This window comes from Botryllus schlosseri, chromosome 1, assembly GCF_051294905.1.
Source record: "Botryllus schlosseri isolate E-star chromosome 1, Bs_hap1, whole genome shotgun sequence".
Classification (NCBI taxonomy): Eukaryota; Metazoa; Chordata; class Ascidiacea; order Stolidobranchia; family Styelidae; genus Botryllus; species Botryllus schlosseri.
In genome coordinates this window covers 27,758,204-27,782,749 of record NC_137236.1, presented here as the reverse complement: position 1 = coordinate 27,782,749, position 24,546 = coordinate 27,758,204, and the positions used below count along the sequence as shown (strand labels likewise).

Below are 24,546 nucleotides of genomic sequence, written 5' to 3'. Positions count from 1 at the left end.
GCTATAATAGTGTTAGTGTGCTGAAAGGGGTTACAAATTGAAACAAGATCTCATAACATATTAAAGTTTATTTAAGAGCTATTTGGAGGAGAAAAACTTCAATATACGACTAAATAGCATTTTCATATTGAAATTAAGCCGAATATGTTCGGCTGACACTCGTCAGACGTAATCGTCATTCGTCAGCAACTAGTAGCGAATTGAAAAATAAACATTGTATATCAACAATCGCGTCATAAAATATGACGTCACCAGCACGAAATTTCGAATAATCGGGGGCAAGAGAGCGCTCAATCTCAATGAGCTATTTTTAGATGGCATACAAACTCCTTCTGTAGGCATAGACTGGATTGCCGTATTTTGATAAAAAGTTGACTACAAGGCACGCAAATGAAAGTGTGCACGGCTTCTCCCGACAATGGGTCTCGTGGATGGCGCATGTAACTCTGTTCGGAAATTCGAGTATGAGTTATATATTCACTACGTCAGTGAGTACAAATCATATGCGTTCACATAATGGTATCACCGGCAAGTTCAGTAGGCCATCTCTCAAAGAAGTGCTTCCGAAACAGTTGGTCACGAAGCATGTTACAGGGTTATATTCATATCATAGGAGGCGCTACAAAATTCTTTTGTCATTCACCACTATATAACGTTGTGAGTCCGGCTTCTCGACTGTAGCTGTAACTGAGTTCAAAGGTCGGAACAGCCTGGAAAGGGACACCACAAACGCTACGTTGCATGTAAGCTTGTCGCCTAACAAGCCCAGACGTGAACTAATACTATCTAATATGCCAGCTCAACTTTCGGATTAGTAGTAAATTTCATGAGTATACAATACATTGTTTCTTTCCTAGTGATTTTGGTCATATCGCAATGCGGGTCGCGGACTTCAGCAACTATAAAATATTCAGCTTTTCCAAATTAGATTAGAATTAGAATTACAGCAACAAATATTTTTTTTTAAATTAAAGTATAATTAGAATTGTAGCTGCACAGTTAACAGAATTCGCAAAAACTAGACCATCCAATCAAGTTCCGTTACTACCAAATCACGATTCATTCTTATGTGCATGAGAATAGCAAATGTCCGTACATCAAGCTCGGCTCGTTTCGCACTATACATTTCTCCTGTTGCCATAAATTATATTGGAATTAAAATGGGAACATAGGTAGACTTTCACAAATAAGTTGAGAATTATATCACTGGCGTTTCGCTCTAATAAGTCTAATTTTACAACTAGAAATTTCTAGTTGTCCAAATTTGGTCGTTCGCTCTATAAAACTTGCATCAAAAGTGGTTCGCGAACTGAAAAAGGTTGCGAAGCACTTATTTTCTTAATGTATGCGACAGCAAAATACCCGAAGCATGGACATATGCGGGACATCCAGTGCGTCCATAGTTATATCAGTCTTAATTAGACCTACCGATTAACCAGAATTGCGGAGATATTATGCTATCTGAACTTGGAAAGGTCTTTTACAATTTCTCGGTACATTTTCAGAACGTGTAGCTTCTACCACACTGACGAAACGGACCGTCGGACGGACGAATTCGAAGTGGTGGGCGAGAATTTGTACACCGGTGGGGATTATCGCTACGGTGAAATTATGGCTCGTGACGGAGTGACCAAGCTATGGTTCGATGAGGTACGGCGCATTTTTTATACGTAGTCGGGGGTGAGTTGATGCCCACTAAGATTTGGAATCCATGCAATAGCATCCTCATACCTGAGTCATGTCAGATCCATAGGGTCATATCATAGATATCACTTATATCCGAAGGTGGTCGGTAACAAAGTACGCACACTTTTACGGTATACTCAAATGAGGTTATACTGCTTGCATGGTTACACAAGCCATTGTGTTTGTACACTAATCCCACTTATCTATAACTGTTTATTGAATAGTATATTGATATTGAAATGAACCCGGACATTATCGGCTGACATTCGTCAGGGATAATCGTCAGCAACTAGTGGAGAATTGGAAAGAACATTGTAGTTGGACAATATACTATTCAATTGTATATTGAAGTTCTGTAGCTCCAAAAAGCTTTTCAGATAACTGTTTGTATAAAAACTATATACTTTTTACGCATTGCATTTTGTAATGTTGATGCCTACTTGTACTGCTTACACAAATCGTTTTGGTTGTGAATTACTTATTCTTCTACTTGACAAAACTGAGAAACTACGTAATTCTTGCGCATTGGATTTTGCACAGTAGCTATTAGTTTCGGGATAGGTCTATGCATCGATTTTATCAGTGACGCTGTCACAACAACTGACGAAATATACCCATTCCCATTACCATACCCATTATTATCACGGAAACTGTATATATGTATTTCCAGAAGTTGAGCCCGTTTGGGATGCTACTAGTCAATTTGCATCAGTAGCGACGACCGATCTTGCAATCTCGAACACAGCCATCTTTAATTAACTATGCCAAAAGTACGTGAGTAGTTATATAGATCGGTCTGGGGGTGGCAGGGGCTCTTATGGCGGGGTGGTGAGCGGCTGGAAAACCGGGGGTGGTGAGCGGCTCCTTATACCTTATGGCGGGGTGGTGAGCGGCTATTGCGTCTTATGGCGGGGGTGGTGAGCGGCTCTTATTTCTTATGGCGGGGGTCGTGAGCGGCTGGAAAACCGGGGGTGGTGAGCGGCTTTTATGTCTTATGGCGGGGTGGCAAGCGGCTATTGTGTCTTGTGGTCGCACCTTTTCAGTATAGGGATAGCTCGCACGCGGCTTCGTTGTTGGCATGTCGTACTTCGTGTTGAATATGTATCAAGTAAATAGTCATGTGATTGGTCCTTAGGTAATGTGTATATTCCAAATTACGGCGAGTACGACAATGATATATCGTTATTCTTATGGATGCGGCGATGATTCGTACTTTCAGGCATCTCTCGCGTGGTGTTGAATATGTACGAGTCACCAACAATAACCGCGCGGACGGAAACGTGGCTTGTTGCGAGGATTAAGCAGTGCGACCTATATTTCGAATGACCTGCGCGCTGAATTGTTTCCGTACAGTTGTGTGCTACTATCGATTATTACACTAGAACGATCAGTGTGAAATAGTTTGATCGTAAATTATGATATATGATGTCGTAGTTTAGTCGTATCAAATGACCGATCGTGTTCTCTTTCCTCGCTATTGATTGCTACCCGAATAATACTTTCGGCTTATTCACACCGCTGTTTCGCACCTACAGAATAGTCTGCTGTTCACATCCACAACAAGAATCACAAGTATACACATTTACACATTCGTTTATTACTCTGAAATCAAACTCTTCACAAATACACGTACAATCGTATCATTCACTTTTTTATCATCGCCAAAATTATCCAAGTATTCCTCGGTTGAAAACCCTTGAGCTCTTTTTATCAAGAATGCGATAGCATGATCTCCACACACATCTGAAGTTTTACTCTGTAACTGTTTCCCAGTCACTGAAAATTCATCCGGCTCCAGGAATTCGATTATCTGAGGTTTTAGTGGTCCGAAGCCTAGCGAATCATGAAAATGAGTATCGTCATCTCTGTATATAGACACCCAGTGAGATCCAGGCAAACTCGATTCGTCGTAATTAATGGTGATAGCGAATTTTCCGCTAGTTGGTTTCTTCGGTAACTGATCTACTGGATAAGTTCCTAGATATAGACTTTGTGTGTCAGGGTGGTTATAGAGAATATCATCGATCTCAGACGTATTCATATTTCGACGACTTGTCTTTTTTGATTCAGCTGTAGAAGATGTTGAAACTCCTTCAAACATAACAAGGTTACGGAGGTTGGTAAAGGCTTCGACGTAGTCAAAACCAGATGCACAGTTCCTGTCTTATGAAGTTGATAACATCCCAAACTATTATCGGGTGTCAAATCAAACACAAAAAGAGTGTATCCGTTGACATAATCTTTGCGTGAAATATTTAAAGGTGCCTCGGATTCCCAGCGACCTGTCTGGGAGAATAGTGTCATATAACCTTCCAGGCCGCCGTGTTTATCAAAATCGAAATGAAATTCCCGTCCGTTAATTTGACGCCCATCCACACTTAAAGAAAGATTTTGAACATCAAAGTGTTTAAAGTTGAACGGATTTTTGGCTCGAACACCATTAAATGTCGTGGTCTCGACTAAACCAATTACGATCTTCTTTGGCATGGTGCCGCTAACTAACTCTCTATCAATTTTCGACAAGCCCGCGGCGAATGTATGAGTCGACATTTGTAAGCGTATCCAGGGGTACTTAGCAGTATTCTTCTGTAATACAGACTTGTGTGCTAAGCTTACACTTTCAGCGATCTTCATCTGTTTGACATACACCTCCATTTCGAGTAAAACAATTTGTACATCTTCCGCATCACCAAGCAGACAGAAATTATCTTCGTTACGTGTAAATTTTAATTTCATGTCGACATTATCCAACATACATCTAGACTGTTCAAAAAGACCCATTCGAATTTTTCCGATCAACTCTAACGGAGTGCTGTTTTTTGTAAGGTCTTTTCGTTTAACATATCCAGTATTCGCTGCACCAAGAACATCCATAGATCCAGCGACATCTTTATAAAAACCCTGTCCTTGCACAAAACTCTCCGAGGCACCATGTGTATCATTCAACAACCGAGAGATATAAGCTTTGTACGCATGACAATTATCCGAATTTGTGATAACCTCATTTGAAATAGTTACATCGATTTGTTTGAAAAGAGAATCCAACATGTTATTGACCAGGCCCACTTGTGTATCGTTTGCTAAATCAGTTCCATCGCGTTTAGTGAGCTTCAAACGTAACCTCAAGAACGTGTTTTGTAGATCCATATATCGATCCGTCCTTGGTAATTGTACTTCCATGACATTACCTAAACTATGGGGTTTGACGACGACATATTGCGATTCCTCAATACTGGTTTGCGTGTGGGGTATACTAAATATGTTTAATCCGGAGTTATGACATTCTCGGGAACCCGCGTGCATCAACATAGTTCTTAGTCGAATATATCCTGTTGTTTACGACGACGTTTGGATGAAGTGTTCTTTGACTTTGTTTTTTTCCTTTTTATAGCTTTTGGGGTTAAAATTTTATCAATCACTCGACCGCCAGCTTGTTTACTTCTCTTGACAACACTAGACTTGATCGAGTTACCCCGTAATAGATCTCTCGCTATTTCACCTCCAGTCCGTAACAATTGACCACCGGCGTATTTCGCAATAGGTGTCACTAAACGACCGAGTGATTTAAACAAACTCCCAATACCGGAACCGGCTTGAACTCCACCGCTAAAATATCCATAACCATCACCTGTCTGGTTATAATGACGATGGACAGAATGATGATCACACGTGAAAACAACTTTCATAATCGCTTCCTAATGTTAAATGTAGCTTGCAATGAACGACTTATTATATTTATAGGTTCCCCAAACTCATCCCTGAGGTAAAGACATACAGAATCTACAACATCTTTTGAAACAGGGAAATAATACGGATTTGACGCTACCCAATTATGCGTGACATCACCAGGTGTCAGTGGTATAACTCGTAATAAACGCGCTAACACATCTCCAAGTAAGTGAGGGTGAATAATATCGCAATACACAAACAAATATTGACCAATCGCCGGTTCGGTTAAAGTGAAATCGATCTCCATGAGGGCTAATTCACAATATCTTGTCGGGATGTTGTTGATGGTGAGTAGTCTGTGTTCAAAATCAACACCAAGCATAGAGGTGGTTAACGTCACTATTTTCATCGTGCGTGGAGTGTCAATGTGGTCTCTATATCATGTACTAACTGACCGTATTGATCCCGGATGGTGATTTTTATATCGCGGATGTAGTTAATCGATACTGGGAAATAAAACGGTTTTTCATATACAACTTCTTGTCTCATACACGCCTCGTTATTTACTTGGATCACACGAAGCAATTGACTCATGTAATCACCCACCGGATGATGTCGTAGTACATTGATATACACAAAAAGATATCTGAGGTGGGGTTGAGTTGGTTTAGGTTTGATCGACGTGACATTACATACTGGTGTCGACACTTGATCAACTACACTGAAATAATTCGTGAATATATCCGTGGGGTGGAGTGTGATACGTTTCGAGTAACGAATTCGGAAAAGTTCATCGTTGATTCTTTCGGTGAAACAGTGTTTGAAACTGTCAGATAATATTCTTCGCGTCAACTCGAGGTTGTTTGCATAATTCCCAAGTGGTGTTAGGTACGCTTCTACTATTCGATCTTTCTCATTATGTAGCTCCCAGAGTGCTTGATCACGATTGATTATAATTCGATCAAGAGATTCACTGACAAAACTCATATCCATCAACGCAAGCTCATTACAAATAATTTCATTCGGTAACACCACCGAGAATTCACCTTGGGTGCCAGACAACGTGATGTAACTCATATTGAATCAACAGCTCTACGCCGGAAGCGTAGGGTTACTGTCACTGGTGCTTTTCGAAATTTAATAGGGTTGCCAGCTGCATCACGTAGATAAATTCGTATCGTTCTAAAATTGTTTCTCGCTAAAGCAAAGAAGTATGGTTTTGGGAATATGTTGATTTGGTTTTCATTCGGTTTAGCGGTTACAGTAACCACCCGTAAAAGTTGTTGCAGCTTGTTACCATGTGGTCTTGGTTGTATCAGATCGCAATACACATAAACCTTATCAATCCGTTCCAACTTTATCGCAGGTGTAAATATAAATTCTACCACTCCGCGGCGACGAGATACAACGCGTCTAAATGTTATTGTGGCCAACACAGAACCAAGCGGTATCAGTCCGTAAGGCTCGGGTGAATCATGCGTGGTACGGGGTATGTGTTTGACGCTAGAGTCTGCGGTATCGGTATTTATGGGTACACCTCGCTTGTGTCTTTTTTTACTCGTGACTAATCTTCTGAATGTGATTCTAAAGTCACCGAATCCTTGTAAAATGAAAATGTCCCCCATGTAATATTTCTCGTACGATTCTAACATTTCACCGATGCTGTAATACGAACCTTCGGGAATATAATACCGTTCGGTGTATCCATTCGCATCGACAAATCCAAAACCGATACTTTTCGCTGTCACTTCAATTCGCGGTTGAAAATCATTGGGGAAGGTCAGCTCACATAATCCCAGCTCATGGCGATTCATTTCTAATTCTTTGTAAAGTTCCGTTTGAAAATCTGCGCTAGTATTCGAAAATTTATCCAAACTCGCATTCGAAGGTAGAGTCAACAACATTTTATTGTTTCTTCAACATATACGGTGAGGCGATGGATTCGGTAATAAATACCCAAGTGAAGAAGACAGTAGCGTTAAATATATTTCACGATCCACCCCGACAGAAATTTGATATAAGGAAAACACGATTACACACACTAACATACAAATCTGCACAATAAACACAATCTGGTTTTTCAGACTGTTCGAGACTTGACCCATGCGAGATGAGCCGGAATCAGAATCCATAGTTTGGTTGAACAACATTTTCAGCGTCTATTTATACAAATCCGAGACCCAGGAATTAAATGTAGATGGGTAACCCAACCATTTTACAAAATATTGCGTTTTCTTTCCTTTCCTGCGAGTAGACAGGATTTTCTCGATATTGTAAATATTATTATTTTTCGTTATTGGTTGTAACTCTTCACGCTGAAAGCGACCGTCTATAACTTCACCATGGTAGTCTTTCAATTGATAAGTAGGAGGGTCACCTTTACAACATTGAGATACGAAAAAGATTTCTTCGGTCCAACTCGCCAAGGCACTTTTTACAAAATTACCACGTGATTTCGAAATCCTGACCGGTGTGCCGATAGTTAGTTTGGGTTTTTTAGGGGTCATGTCACCGTATAACCTGTGGAAAATTTGTTCTTGATTTGAATAATCAACATCTGCTGGAGGACACCCTATAGCAACGTGAAAAGTAGTGTTATACCCCCGGCATATCTCAGACAGGACACTGACATAATTCAAAGTCTTATTATGCGTGAAATAACGGTATAACACTTGCTTCACAGTACGAATAACACGCTCGCATATCGATGCTTTCAGTTCACTATTTGTATGAAAATGTCGCACATTGTTCTCTTTTAAGAAAGTCTGAAACGCACGATTAGTAAACTCAGAACCTTGATCACTTTGAATAACATGAGGTATACGATCCTTAAATATTTCCTTGAATCCGCGAATAATACCTTGCGAGGTTTTGTTTTTGAGTGGATACAGATATAAAAATCGGCTGAAACAATCGATCGTCACCAACACATATTTAAAATTATCGTTTTCTTTTGAAAGATTTTGCATATGCATGAGATCGGTTTGATACTGAACACCGAGACCGGACGTAATCACTCTAGGTCTCTTAAATTTCTTTCGATAGGGAAAATGTTTTGTGTACGCGTCCTTGCTCGAAAGAAACTCCTTGACTTTGGCTCTATTCCGCCCTCTAGAGAATACGTATGCACCGCGATAACTACCGGGTAGCCCTGGCGTGAAATACTTAGTATGGCTCCCATCCGTATCGTCTCGGGGTCTTGGGTGTACGACCGCTTTTCGTCGGGGCATGCTGAGTCTTTACTTTGCTTCGTTGGCTACTCGGTGATGGTATAGGAATCCTTGATGGTTCACCCTTGATCAGGCGTCGCAGTGCGTCCAACTCACTAGCCGAAAATAGATTCCTTTGTTCTGATATATCGATTTTCATCGGTTGATTCAGCGTGTCGTGTTTTGTTTGATAACGATTTAGTGCGTCGTTATATAAGGCTAATTTTCGTTCTTGGGGTATGTTCATCTGTAATATGTCGCTCATGCATTTGTCGATATCCAAATTCAATTTCTGAACGTCAGCTCCGTTGATCGGGCTCGGATTTATGAAGATTTTTTTAAAAGAAGTCATTTTTTGAAAAGATTACCGAGTAAACCAGTGACGACGGGTAGGATGCTTGATAATAGAGTCATAAACATACCCCCATTCTGGTTGACCATACGTTTTTTATGTCGAATAGGGATGTCTTTCCTGACAAGTCGACGTAAACTACATTTATGAGCTGATAGTCGCTTTCTTTTATACTTTGAAAGAGGGATGTTGCCGTTTAAAATGTTCTTTGTACAATCGCATATACACTCGATCAATTCTTTGCTGGCTCCCGATATAATTTGCTTGCGTATCTCGGGTTTACTTTTATGTAGGAACTCTAGTGTGGGTATATGCCGCCGTGTCCGAGCTGGTACCTTGGTCATTTTGAGTTTAAAGTCGTCTCTGCACCTGGCTATTTATACCATCGGGCTATAAACCACCATGGTTTCACCAGGAAATATATTGGTCATAACTCGTCGATTTTCAGGTGCTTCTTGCGTGAGATCAAGGAATAAATAACTATGAGGTTGTCTAGCAGCGTCACGATAAGCCTCTGTTAAAAATCTAGAGTTTGGGTACATTTGTCGACCAAGAAAACTGATCTGCTGTTGGTCGCGCGGATTCTTGAAAATCACCATATACGAGCTCGAGAGACTCAAGTCACGCGCTCCTTTACCCTTGTGGTACAGGTTCTGTGTGATATAGCAAATTGACTTTGCCGAATGATGAGAAAATCTTGTAAAGTAGTCTGCAATTTTCGCTGTCTCGGCCATGAAATCATCCACTATAATCAAGGTGTCTTCAGAGCAAACCTTCAACTCTTCTAAAATATCTAGACCCGCGTGGAATTCTACGTTACGCATCGTCTTGAAAACCTCCTGATAATTATTGTAACAATATACGACCCTGGATACACTTGGTTTAATCATGGATGTCGCATGCCTGATCAGCTTTGCAACAAAAGTAGTCTTCCCACTTCTCGAAGGACCACTCACAATACACGCGAATGGGTGGATCAATTCCATCATTTGTTGTTTATTGAAACTCGATAAAGTGTATGTGTTTATATATCAACAAGGTTGGGAATATCCACTGTTGTAGTCGTCATGTTCTAGCGGAATATACAATCCCAGTAAAGTTCGATTTAGCAATTTTCCCCGGGTTATGAAATCTTCATCTGTCCCTCGTAATTTCGTCAGCGGAAGTTGTAGTGTTACGAATGCTTTATTCAAGTCGTCAAGCAGCTGATCCCAATCTGTAAAATAATAAATCACATAAGAGGATTCGTAATACGTTCATAGCGCTTTAAAATATAGTGTTACTTTACCAAACTATAGACCTCACCATTGAGCACAAGTTTTGGTGATCTGCTTTTCATCCATCGGGTATCATCGACGTTGGGAGTTGTTTGGTAGAACCAAGAATCATGAACTGTGGTACTTCCCGCTCGAATGTAATCATCTCTACATGTAAACCATTAAAATCTAACGACATGACAGACTTTAGATAGGTAATAGTGTTATCAATCTGGAAAACAAATGATACATGAACACACAATACAAATAAATCACATCAAACATACAGTATATACAAATAAATTAAAGTCACACAAAATATATACAAGTACACCACAATAACATTCAACGCCGTGATTTATTTTATCTTGGGTCACTGTGAAAGCGATTGCGACCGTGGAAAGATGCATCGGCGTCGTATCTCACTTTTATCAAACCAGGTTGATGAAGATAATGAGCATACGTCTCTTTGCAACACTGTCTCGAGCGGTCAAAAGAAGACGGGTCAGTCAAGAATTCGTTTCGATGCTCATCGCAAAAATAACGTGGAAACCAATTCTCGTAATCACAGTAAAATTCGTTCCTTTTCTCGGAGATGAGAATGTCATCGAGTGGGGCTGAATGTGCGATGAAAAACGAATTGATATCCACCGAAAGTAGCATGAAGCAATCGGTGCGAAAATATTTGCATAAACAGTCATAAAAAAACGACAACATCCGTAATTTGACATTATTATACAACCAGAACGATACTTGAATGCAGTTATCTTGCTCGATCTTTTGAGGGTGCTTCGTTATTTCAAATAGATCTGTGTTTATTTCTCCACACTTGACGAAGAAACGATCCTCCACATTTGCGTTCAATTCACTTTTATCACAGAACGTGGTTTGTTCGAGTTTACGCGGATTCATTAACTCACGATCATAACAAGAATTCGCAGCGAGTTTTTGCGTTAGCCCAATAATCGCCATGTTAGGATCGCGATCCCCAGCACGTCGACAGTCTGAGACATTTTTCGCAAAGTTGTCAAAACATGTCTTTTTGGCGAACTCGACAGCCTCATGAATTTTTGATACCACCAATCCGTGATCTACATACCATTTGATCAAGTCGGAGGTTAGTAAGATTTTCTTACCGCAGTACGACGCAACCAACATGTCAGTGGGTTTACTGGGTGATTTCCGATCTACAGCAAGCTGATTCATGTCACTTTTCACGGTATCGCGAGACACTGTAGTATTTTTGAATATCGGGCGGAGTTCAGCGAATCGCTTTTTCGAATGTGGTCGAGTACAAATATCAACCAGCAAACAACCAAAGAAAGTACCATTCATCACCATCTCCATCAATTTCTGTGGGGTGACAGACTTGGCACGGGTCAGTTGTGGTTGAATACCATCGAGATATCGCACAATATCAGGATTTCTCTTCTTCTCGATATTCCACTCACATTCCCATTTACATACAACTCGATAATTTAGACTTTCGTAATAATCATGAATGCGTTTAGCTCGCTCTCGACGTACTGGGTCATCACATCCGAATCTGCAATCGTGGGCGTGAAAATCACATCTAAGGAACGATAAGATTATCCCTTGTCCGGCCGAATTACGATAAAACCCATCAGGTCGATAATTGCGCACACCCACATGAATTTCAGGTCCGTTAAAAGCGTGGTGAACATGCACCTTATGAATATGGGAATACCAATTCATCCACTGGGTTACAGTCTCTGAGCATTTCGGCGCGGTCTTGACAGGTTTGAATTTAGTACACTCGGCGTCGATTGGTTGCCAACGTATCGCAAATCCAGTTGGACTTGGTCGACTTAAAGCATACAGATAGAGCGAGTCGCTGGTCAAACTTGTTATATGTTGTGCAATCTGTGCATTTTCCTTATAGACATGTTCTTTGATCCGAGTTACACCTGGTTTTGGGTGTCGATGGAAAATGATCGATGGTCCACCCACTAAATTATCCCCGAATAGCGAAAACAGATCTTGGTGTTTATCATTGAACAAGGTGAAATCACGCGGAATGCTATTGAAAAGATGCCTCGATACAACCCCGGGTAGGGAGACCGCATCCTTGAATATATCAACATTGAATTGACTTTTGAATGATTGGAATTGTTTTTCTAAAACCTCTATGAAGTAGTGAGTATCGTTCGCGTTGCACCATTTGAGATAATCACGCAGAGAGGTCATTTTGTTGTCGTTCCAAACCTTCAAACAGTTTTCATATTCAGCTGTGGATATATTACAACCTTTTAGCGGGTTGTAAAACTCGTCGTGGCTTGGTAGACTCGGATAATCTAACTTTTCCAAACTAGTCAGAAACTGGTACGGAAAATGACCCTTAGCGGCGCTACATTTGACGACCTCCAAATACGAATCATACGAGAACCCGGGTGTCAAGTAATTCACAATATCCAAGAATTGAAGTCTGTTGGTCGTCATTGAGAGAAATTTGTTACCGCGTTTCAGTACACTAAGATTGTCGTCAACGAGAAAACCAAACAAGTACGCTTTGAACCAGTTCAAGTCATATCGATCACAATTGAACGACAAAACAGGGATTTGACGCAAATAACTCATAAACTCCACTTGTAAACGTTCAAGGGGTATTGGGTGTTTTGAAGGATCGAGCACTTTCATTTCGGTAATTTTCGATTTGAGCATGTCCAGGTAGGGTCGATATTCTGTGAGTGACAGTCTGAATGATTCACTTTGAATATCGTGAAAATGGTCAATCATTTGGGCGCATAAATCGTTTGTATCACCGCTCGAGACAATTACACGCGACTCCAAGTAACCTTCCACATTAGACGATATGCTAACAGAGATGGGAATGTTCTGGCACTCTCGCAAAGTTTTTGAGGTATCATACACACTCTCTATACTGAACGCGATACGGTATTTGAAATAACGAAGCTGATGAGGAACAAACACCCCTTCTAGATCAAGTTTTTCAAAGATGTTCAGAGGAGGTGTATACACGCCACCCGGGAACACTTCAACGGGACCCGTTACACATTTGTGTCTGGTCAAATCATATTGTTCATCAAATAATCGTTGGCAAACATCACATTTATAGGTCTCTATATATCGCCTCATATCAGTAATGAGACAGAAGTGTGCATGTTCTAAATGTAAATACACAGGTTTCCCTTCAAACGTACTACGACGGAGCGCGACAGCTTTACCATCAGTCTTGGTGTATACAAATATGGCCACATTAAACAAGACCTCGATATCATTCAACATGTCAAGAGTTACACCGGATTCTACATTTACACCATACACCGAAGTGAACTGTTGAGCCAAATCTTTGGTATCTTTTCCTAGTGAGTGACCAATACAGCGAAAAGCACACAGATTGTCATTGTGTCTCGTACCGTTTTTTCGACGCAACATTGTCATGACGCATTTTGATTTTGTAAGCCATGTCGGTAGTTTAATACCAGCACAACCAATCAACATGCCATCGGTAGGGTATTCATATAACTGCGGGTTGATCAGACAGATCGATTGGGTATCTTGGAAAACATCCGATCGCTTACGATCGATGACTCGAATATTATACACACGGCTACTGTTCACTACATACGATTTCACCACTTGCCAGTTCTGAGATGTAATTTGTTGGTGTTGGTTGTCAATCTCTGGTGGCTCATTCTCGTCCTCGTGATTTCTCCGTCGTCGACTCATCTGTAGAAGCGATAACACACAGTCAAATTCAGCACTTGAGGAACATTAAACTAGTCTTACTTACAATCTAGTTTCTTTGCTGGTGTCTTCCTTGACTCTTTATGCTTAATAAAACAAGTAACACATCAAACTATGTTCGCTAACGTAGTGATGCAGCAGATAACTTACCAGTAGACTCGTGTATTCAACTTGAGTTTGCACTGTCTGTAAACAACAAAATCATTACATCATGTTCACTAGTTCTGAACAATAATAACTCACCGTTTCAATTCTTTAATCCCACGCTTGTTTTGTCTGGCGGATAAATAAATAACAAATTATATTCATAAATCAAAGTAATCGTACCGAATAACTTACTAATTAACTCCTTATCCGACAATCCGCAGTTGAATATACCCAGACAGTCAGCCACGCTGTTCGCTGCTCGACACCCAGAGAGAAAGACTGTGAACCGCTGATTCGAGATTACAAGAGTGCCAGCGCCGTTAGTGGTTGCGCTTTTAGAAGCTATTGTTTATTTACGGCTCTAATGTAAAATCTGAAACGGAAAACAGAAATTGAGAATAGACACTCACAACAACGAAAATCATTCAGCACAAATTATACTTCAATTTTGTTCTAATTTCTAGAAGTCGATGCAAGTACTCATCGGTTGCGGTATTTAATTCAGGCTGAATCTCATCAAGACTCCGACGCTGACCCTTGACAGTAAGCAATCGTTTGATGTCAGTCATGAGCTTTGTGATAGTCAAATTTTTTTTCTCCGTCAACGAGTCAACATAACATAGTATTGAACCTAAATGCGGCTTAACAACGTCAATAGTCTGGAGGTGGGTAACCATCTTGTCAACTGTGTATTGACATAGTTTTTCTTCTTGCTTCTTCTTTCCCTTCACGTCGTCGCGAAAATCATCGACACTCACGGTTTTCGATTTCGCAGGTTTCTTGCTAGCCTTCTGTCTGGGTTCAGTACGACTCGAATTTTTCGATTTCCCATTATGAAGCTGTTTAGCTGGTGGTATGCCTACCCCCGCCGTTGTCGCTATGGCTCTTTTTCGAGTCGGCTTGTCGGTTGATACAGATTTAGGAGTATCAGTTACCGATAGCAACCCCGCGGAGCGTGGTAGCGTCACCCCAGAAGTCGACGGCTTCTCAGTACTCGGTAATTCGGTGCTAACGTTCGCCTCATCGATCGGTACACACGGCGTCGTCAACAAGTTCGCGAGGTCATTAATCGCGCTTTCTCTAGCTAGTTGACCCGACTTCAGCCACGCCTGGCGCGCTATATCTGCATGGTTTGGTCGCATTTCGATCGTTGCCGTAAGGTCGCGTTCTGCGGATTCAACTCTTAAATCAGACATCATCAGCTCACCAGGATTAATCGCGTCAAAGATATCCGCATTCTCTTCAAATTGCGATTCGAATGCATTTGGTTCATAACCAAATTTGTCAAGATTATCTATCTGAGCCTCGGCCATTGTACAATAATTAATCTAACTGCTCCAACCAACGTTTATGTCTGCGACAGCGAAGTATAACAATCAGATCGCGGTGTTGGCTATTTATAGATTTAATTCGATAGTAGCACGCGGCTGGGTGGGAAATAATTCAGCGCACAGGTCATTCGAAATATAGGCCGCACGCACACTGCGTAATCCCCAGAACCGACCGTGTTTCCGAATTTCAGAACCGGACGTATTTAGTGTGTCACACAGATCGAAACGCGGCCGCGGACATCTGTTTTTTCAAAATCACACAGCACACTGCGCTTTAGTGAATTTCCTGTTTAGCGAAACGGGTGATTTTATTGTGTCACACATGTCAAACGCACCCGCCAACATCTGTTTTTTTTTTTGAAATCTGAGCGGTGTATTTCACCATTTTAACACATTGTGGTGTCATTCTCATGGTTTACTTTTTCAGGTGATAGTTACATATACTCGTTATGGCAACTAGCGCGATTATTGAGAATTACCTTCTCTATTATCATAACTTGACAACCCCCACATTGAGCGAGACGGAAAAATTCATCCACGGAGTACTAGATTTCTATGTACATGGACAAAACGTGAGCCGTGTTCGAAAGTGTGATTTTACCGCATTGGTTAACTCGATTCGATCATACGGCATCGACTGGAATGGGGTTTTTAGTGTCATAAGCATTGCGGCGATGAAAAGTGACATAAGTACCCTAGCGGCGTACAGAGATTTAGCAACAGACAACTTGAATACTCACTACAGTACATTGATAAGTGACTGGGTAAGAAGAAAATTCATTCGTATCGTTTGTCACTTGTGAACGGCATCCTTTCTTACAGAACTCCTGTAAAGTTTATTTCAATCCAAGTCTATTCACGCGGGTCATCAGGGTTATACAAAGACTGTTAACTCACTTAATACCACGTGCCTAATTCTATAAATATCGACGGATTTGTTGATGACTCCCACTTTATCAAACGATATGGCGTCGAACAGCGTCAACACTATGCAAGTCGGAGCAACTTCAAATTTTCACGTCGGCGTCAAATTCGTCTCATCACCCAAAAGAGGTGGCGTTAGCCAATATCTCAAAGGTATATTCATCGATGGCAATAACGAAGAGATATCTTTCACGTGTTTCAATCGTGATTTGTTCGGGAACATTGAGAAAGCATTCACCAAACGAAAAAAACTCATGGTCAAATCCGGTTGGGTTCAAACTGATAAATTTACTGGAAAACCCGCTGTATTACTTGGTCGGGCTTCGTCAGTAACTCTACATGGAAAATCGAGACATACGACTGAAGAATACCCATTATTGACCTGCGAATCGGTATACGGAAATAAAGATGAATACGTCTCGATCACCGCTACTTGTGTTTCTCGAGAGGAGAAGATGGTCAATTCTGGCGCCGGAAAGGAGTTGAAATTATACAGTTTTACATTGAAGGATGATACTGGCGAGGTGGTTTTGGATCAATGGAACAAAGCCTCGCTCGTACCCGGGAAGAAATATAAACTAACTCGTGTTAAAAACTGTGTCGGCAGCTTGAAAATCGATTCGTTAACTAGACTTGTTGAATTGAAAGAGTAGTTTGCATATTTGTATACCACAATACAATATTTCATTTCGCGTAAAATGTATGACCTATGTGATTCGACAACTGGGTTAGTGCGGTGTTGTTCTACTGATCGAGGTGTGAAAATTGTGCTATCGCGATGAAGTTGTGACTGTGAACAGCAGACTATTCTGTAGGCGCGAAACAGCGGTGTGAATAAACCGAAAGTATTATTCGGGTAGCAATCAATAGCGAGGAAAGAGAACACGATCGGTCATTTGATACGACTAAACTACGACATCATATATCATAATTTACGATCAAACTATTTCACACTGATCGTTCTAGTGTAATAATCGATAGTAGCACACAACTGTACGGAAACAATTCAGCGCGCAGGTCATTCGAAATATAGGTCGCACTGCTTAATCCTCGCAACAAGCCACGTTTCCGTCCGCGCGGTTATTGTTGGTGACTCGTACATATTCAACACCACGCGAGAGATGCCTGAAAGTACGAATCATCGCCGCATCCATAAGAATAACGATATATCATTGTCGTACTCGCCGTAATTTGGAATATACACATTACCTAAGGACCAATCACATGACTATTTACTTGATACATATTCAACACGAAGTACGACATGCCAACAACGAAGCCGCGTGCGAGCTATCCCTATACTGAAAAGGTGCGACCACAAGACACAATAGCCGCTTGCCACCCCGCCATAAGACATAAAAGCCGCTCACCACCCCCGGTTTTCCAGCCGCTCACGACCCCCGCCATAAGAAATAAGAGCCGCTCACCACCCCCGCCATAAGACGCAATAGCCGCTCACCACCCCGCCATAAGGTATAAGGAGCCGCTCACCACCCCCGGTTTTCCAGCCGCTCACCACCCCGCCATAAGAGCCCCTGCCACCCCCAGACCGATCTATATAACTACTTACGTGACGCCTCAATCAAATTTACTTTCTGATAACCTTGCTTGAGCACTTTGCACATCTTCATTTTATGCTTCATCTCGAAGTACTTTCGTCATGTTTGGTAATGGCTGGTTTTGTTTATGATGGAGATGAAATATAAACGCTACTTTTACGTCTATTCAAGAACCAATGCTGACTACTATGACCCCTATTTGCTTATATCGAATATCGAGGGTATTTATTATAAATATCCTGTTTCGTTGATAAACATCTTTAAGCTACAATAGATCGAGGTTTTGTATAGATTTGTAAGAGATGTCCACACATTTAGATACAATGGCATGATATGGACACATTGACGTGCCAGAGTGGCAAAGAATGCGGCCATTACCTGCAGGTAATCTGGGCGAAAACGCACAAGGTGGGCTGCGCCATCGGTAAATGTAGGTAAGTGTCGTGAATGAATGCATCCGTAATGATTTCACCAGTCTCTATGGCTGTCAGTCGGTGCTATTTCCGCATTACATGCAGTCGTGTCGTGCCGGTATGGAGCCGTCTGAAATGGTTGACCGTATTTCTTTGGCTGTACCTACTTCTTGAAGTAACCATCTTCATGCACCGGTATATTAGAATATTATTTTGGAGTTCACTCCGTTTACATGATATGCGTGCTGTGGTTTGTAATATTCTCATCATAACATTGTCAATATCTTACCACACAATGCATTATTCGTTTGCTTGCAGTAATGACATTTGATGATGCATATCATTCTGATAATCCTTGTATCGCGGACAGCCTCAGTAAGCTCTGCTTGTCCTGATATTTTCTTAGATAATAGATTCTTTCAATACTCAAAATATAATTAACTTGCAAGTTATGCTGATTCAAAGTGGTGTGATACTGGTGGGCATCCGCACGGGCGTGTGTGTGTACTGTGGAGTGAGTCAGTGCGTGGCTGTGCGTGCGCTAATGCAGACACACGAGTCGGTGGAATTTTCTTTTATCAATGCACATTGCACCTTTCATTTTAGTGCTATCGCTGGAGGCCACCCTCCTTTTCTGATATGCTGCAACTACGGACCAGTGGGAAATTCCTAGTAAGTCGCACCGTATAAAATGTGATACAATTTAGCACAATCATAGAGTTACGAACACTTCACGTTGCAAAATACCGCAATCGTTGATTGATTGATGTCTTGCTTGCAGGCCATTTATTAAAATAGAAAAACCTGGGTTATGCAAAGGCGGTCAGCATTAGGGATAGTTCTAACTTCTGTATAAGCTAGCTGTCAAGAACACGGGGGGGGGGAGGGTCAAACTGCTTTAATTTGGAAAAGATTCGCGTTTGTTTTTCTGTTATCACCCCTCTTGCATACCATAATGCTGCAAAAGTTAACATTAATCTTACTGAGCTTGTTATCATTCGTAAGACGTCGCTTTGGCTACGTCTCTGGATTGAGATGCTTTATAATCTTATAACAGCTTGCTAGTGGAATTATAACATAGCTGGTATTGGCTTTCGGCGCATAATGACGGCCCTTTATGCGCACACAGTATTATCCGACTCTTCTAAAGATCTTTAGAGCTCACGAAAAAACTCAGGGATCCGTATACCCTGCGACGCGCAAAAATCCTGGAGCTAATGTCGGTCGTGACATAAAACCAAAAAACGATGAATCATTAAAGGATTATACTGGACCATCTATGTCGACAAGAAATAAATATGAAACAAGAATACGCAGTATACTGAAGCCTCACAATTGATGAATTGTCGATCCGCTAGGTGGCGCAAAAGGATAACTCGAAATGACATTTCCAACAAAGGTGTGCCAATGTGCTTTTGGGAATTGGCCGGAGAGCTGGGCCTGGTACTATATATACTACAAAGTCACAGTGCAACAATTCAGTAGTCCTGTCTAAAAACTGTAAAGTAGATGTGGAAATAATAATGAAAGATATCCACTTGAATAGCCAGTACAATTCGGCAAATTGTGCTTGCTTGAGCATCCTGAAATAACAGAAGTACTTCGGCACTGACCAACTCTGTCTACAATATATAATTTCAACATAACGCTATAGTGCAGTGTTTCCCAACCTTTTTCTGACAGCCTACCACCTTGACATTCTATGATTTTTGCGTACCAATAAATTAATGAAAAACTCGGCTTCACTCGAAATGTAGGTACGGTTATTAACATGAGCCGATTAGCAAATAAGTCGGCCCGGAAATCCGGCCCCTAATTACTAATAACGAGGGCGATTTTTGACTGGAGAATCGGAAGATTTGACCTAAAAACCACAATTTTGACATATTTTGACCTAAAAAAACCTTATTTTGACAACGCAATGTTGAAATTGTACCACTTATTTTCATTTCTGTCTGGAACTGTCTGACCTTACGCAGTAGTTTGGCCTGAAAAAACATTTTGACTTGAAAACTGACACATTTTTACATGAAAAAACTTTATTTTACCGAAATCTAGTCCTGTGAAGAATTCCAGTAGTTACATCAGGTATAGTTAAATTTGTTGTAGTACAACGGAAGATTGTTTTCTACATTCTCGGGTAGAAAGTGTTTGTGCTGACTAAGTAGCTTGCCAAGAATGGAGAAAGAACAGTCAACAGCAGCAGTTGGCTGACATCACTGAAGTTGTGCGTACATTACTTGTGACACGCCGTATTTGTTTCATTCTGACAGTGTTGTGTACATCACAATCTTTAATCATGCGTTTCTTGATATAAGAACCATGCAATGCCCAAGCAGTTTTGCTTCAGTTAGGATATTGCGGTAGGTTGGCCTCAACATGATGTCAACTTATTTGTTTCATTTAACCGTTTATGATTCACAATGAGCAGACAATTGGCCGCTTACAACGGTATGCCTATAAAGTAGGCTACAAGCTGTAAAATGCCAAATGATAAGTTCACCGACAGTGCAAAATCTACGATACAATCGAAATGCACGGGTCAAAAAAGAATTTGACTTTGTAAACAATTATGACAATTTTTTGACCTCACGCTACAACTTTAACAAAATGTTGACTTATTTTGACAAAAAATCGCCCTACTAACACACACTAACAAGGCACAATTAATACGATGGACGCGATTGTTCCTCTTTACAAGCTGATCGAGGCGGGGTGCAACTGCGCCATAGTCGAATGACGTATAAGGTATTTGTATATGCAGTCCATGAAGATGTATCCCAAATTAGAGAAAATTTCGATAACGATGTGTGAAAACTGTTTCCTGTACCTAAAACGAAATACATTTACTGTGAATTTGCTGTGTAGGAATAGGAATATAGAACGTTATATGCTTTGTCCTTGTGGTTTTTGCGGCATATACATCGACTCATGATATACGTACTCACAATCTGTGCATATATGAATCAGTGATGGGCGGATAGTGCTTTTCGAGACTCCGAATCCCTCCGACAACTTTAGTGTCTGAGGAAAACTCCCTCCGACTCCGAAGAGCTCAATCCCAGACTCCGAGATACTCCGATGAATCTCGTCAAGTATCCGAAACAGCGGCAAGCATGGTAGGCTACATGGTACACATGGTATAACATGGTACATGTGATAATAGGGTTGGCCTCATAGTATTGTCTACTCTCCAGTCCCCAATTGCAGTGCAGATTAGGGTTGTCCATAATTTGAAAAATCTTTAAAATGCTCCGTTGTAATGTCTTATTCTATAGATTATTGATAAAAAAACAACAATGGGCCAAAAAAAAAAGCTCACAGGAAAGCCGTTAAGATTTCGTGCAAAGCGTTTGAAAGTAGCTGCCGAAGAATGGGCGTGCCACCGCCCACAGAACGGCGACAAGACTAGTAATCACGAAACCACGGCTCTTGATTGGCTAATCGGCTATGCTTCAATGATCACGACAGCAGCAACTTGCTGATTAGGTGATCAAGGAGTCTGCTACCGGCGGCGATTATGAGAGCGCATTGTTGGCAGGTTGGCGGATAATGATTTAGGATTAATTCAGGGCATGTTAAGGTACGAAATACATGATGAACAAACAACAGGTGCTTCACAGAAACGTCTAAAGTATGGCCGCTTTATTCTGAAGGAAAGCGCTGTAGCCTACATGCCTTGTTTTCATCGAGGGAAAGCAAAGACGCTTATGCAAGTGGCGAATCAATTCCTTGTTTCAAAAGGGATCCATCATCATTGAATGCAAATATAAAGCTTGACAATGACACTATAATTTGTGTGAACTTATTGGGCTCAGGTTGTACTATTACTGTTGAAGTTTTGAATGCTCTAGAGATCGGCTGAATCAGCCGATTATGCTTGGCACTTACAGCAAATTGAATTCCCGTGCAAGTATTGTCGAAGTCCTTAATGATGACGCAGAAAAGAGGTGTAAAAGTAAGAACATACTATGCTGGATATGATATGTCAAAGTCCTTAATGATCGCGCGGCAAAGAGGTGTAAAGGTAAGCAGTAACCACAGACTATGCTGCATAGTATCCAGCATAGTTTGGATATCATATTCAGCATAGTCTGTTCTTACATTTACACCTCGTTTCTGCAGCATCATTAAGGACTTTGACAACACTTACAAGTGAATTGAATTTGCTGTAAGCATCTGATTAGTACCAAGCATAACCGGCTGATTCAGCCGATCCCTAGAACATTCAAAACTTCAACTGTATAGTACAACCTGAGCCCAATAAGATCACACTAATTATAGAGTCATTGTTAAGCTTTATAATTGTATTCAAGGATGATGGATCCCGTCTGAAACAGGGAATTCATTCGCCACTTGAATAAGCGCCGTTGTTTTCCCTCGATGAAATCGAGGCATGTAGGCTGCAGCGCTTTCCTTCACAATAAAGCGGTCATGCTTTAGACGTTTTTGTGAAGCACCTGTTGTTTGTTCATCATGTATTTCGTACCTCAATATGCCGTGAATTAATCCTAAATCATCATCCGCGAACCTACCTACAATGCGCTTTCAGAATCGCCGCCGGTAGCAGGCCCCTTGATCACCTAATCAGCAAGTTGCTGCTGTTGTGATCATTGAAGCATAGCCGATTAGCCAATCAAGAGCCGTGGTTTCGTGATTACTAGTCTTCTCGCCGTTCTGTGGGCGGTGGCACGCCCATTCTTCGGCAGCTACTTTCAAACGCTTTGCACGAAATCTTAACGGCTTTCCTGTGAGCTTCTTTTTGGCCCATTGTTGTTTTTTATCAATAATCTATAAAATAAGACATTACAACGGAGCATTTGTGAGATTTTCCAAATTATGGACAACCCTAGTGCAGATGGTTGATTTTTATGCACTTGGCAATCATTTTTGCATGTTACCCGTCATATTACAACTTTACAAGGTCTATCCAAAGATATCGGAGACAAAAGTTACAATACTCCGAAATTCTCCGAAAATATATTTGTAGTAAACTCCGACTCCGCTCCGACTGTCACAAAATCGGCAGAACTCCGCTCCGAATCCACTCCGACTCCGCTCCGATGCTCATCACTGATATGAATATGCATACCATGAGTGGATGTTGTGCATATGCCGCTGGACAAGGAGTGTGCGGTAATAGCCGTGTAGCCGAAAGTCTTACACCACCCGTCCATGCTATCAGGCCTTTGACCTGGCGCGGTCTGGGGTTGAACGCCCGACCTACCGGTCAAGAAGATGGACGCTCCAACATAACGCTATAATGTCTGAAATACTTTGGTTACACTAGTTTGTGAACGACTGCTATGAAGTGTAGTATGTAGTCACACTACTCATTGTTCACAGCATTGGGGGCTCGCCCGTTCCGCCATTTACGCCAGGCGAGTCCTGTACCAGGTGCAGCGAGGGATACGAATGCGTCGACCAGCTTTGTAACGCAACTGCAACCGTTCCATCAACTGCAACGACCCAACCCGTGGTTACGACTCAACCATCTATCACAAGCGCTGTATCAACGACGTTTTCGCACAGTACAGTGTTCACAACGCAGACTACCGCGAACACATCAACTCAAGGTGCGTATATGTCTGATTTCATATACATTCTTACCGAAATAAGTCTGTATTCGCTTCGGTAAACCACCCGTGTTATACGGGTGCGTGAATGTAACGAATCCAAAACCCATACTAGACTCGCACCACGGTATAAATCAAACACAGCATCGTAATCCAAATGATGCTTGCACGTAGGGACGTAGGAAAGGTATAAGTACGTAGGCACGTAGGATGTATGCCCGCTATATAATTCTGAGTTATAGTCTCTATTCTCGTGTACCACACATTACGTTTGAATGCGCACCCTTTACGTTTGAATACACACTCTTTTCGTTAAGAGGGTAGTTCTTCCTGAAATAAACTTTTCGTGGGTGGTAACTGTCCGTAGGCTAATACAACATGATTTTTGGGAAGTATTTACATAATTATAGCATAATTTTGCAACTTAAATAAACACAATATTTTTTAATACTTTTGATTTGAACAAAGTGTTTTAAACAACCATTTGTTTTGAATGCAACCCAAAGTCTCGAGCATACCCGAATTCGGTGAAAGTATAGTTTTCGGTCCTTACTCAAGTTGGAGTACAAGTAACATCGTAAATTTCTATACAAGCGCAAGTAGAAGTATTGATTCACGAAACATCACGAAACGACTATTCAAGTGGCATCGGAAAATGATAGGCCTAGAAAGTAGACTTGGATAACTATATATCA

General features: G+C 41.2%; 1 protein-coding gene across 1 annotated transcript in view; it reads left to right on the top strand.

Annotated features, from left to right (window-relative positions):
• Window positions 1-24,546, top strand: part of LOC145446663 (scoloptoxin SSD552-like) — a 31,617-nt gene that overhangs the window by 5,370 nt on the left and 1,701 nt on the right. Inside the window, exons 3-6 of the mRNA XM_080325017.1 lie at window positions 1,506-1,650; window positions 18,181-18,296; window positions 18,882-18,947; window positions 23,622-23,851. Coding sequence (XP_080181143.1) covers window positions 1,506-1,650; window positions 18,181-18,296; window positions 18,882-18,947; window positions 23,622-23,851 — 557 coding nt within the window. The remainder of the gene's footprint in view (window positions 1-1,505; window positions 1,651-18,180; window positions 18,297-18,881; window positions 18,948-23,621; window positions 23,852-24,546) is intronic.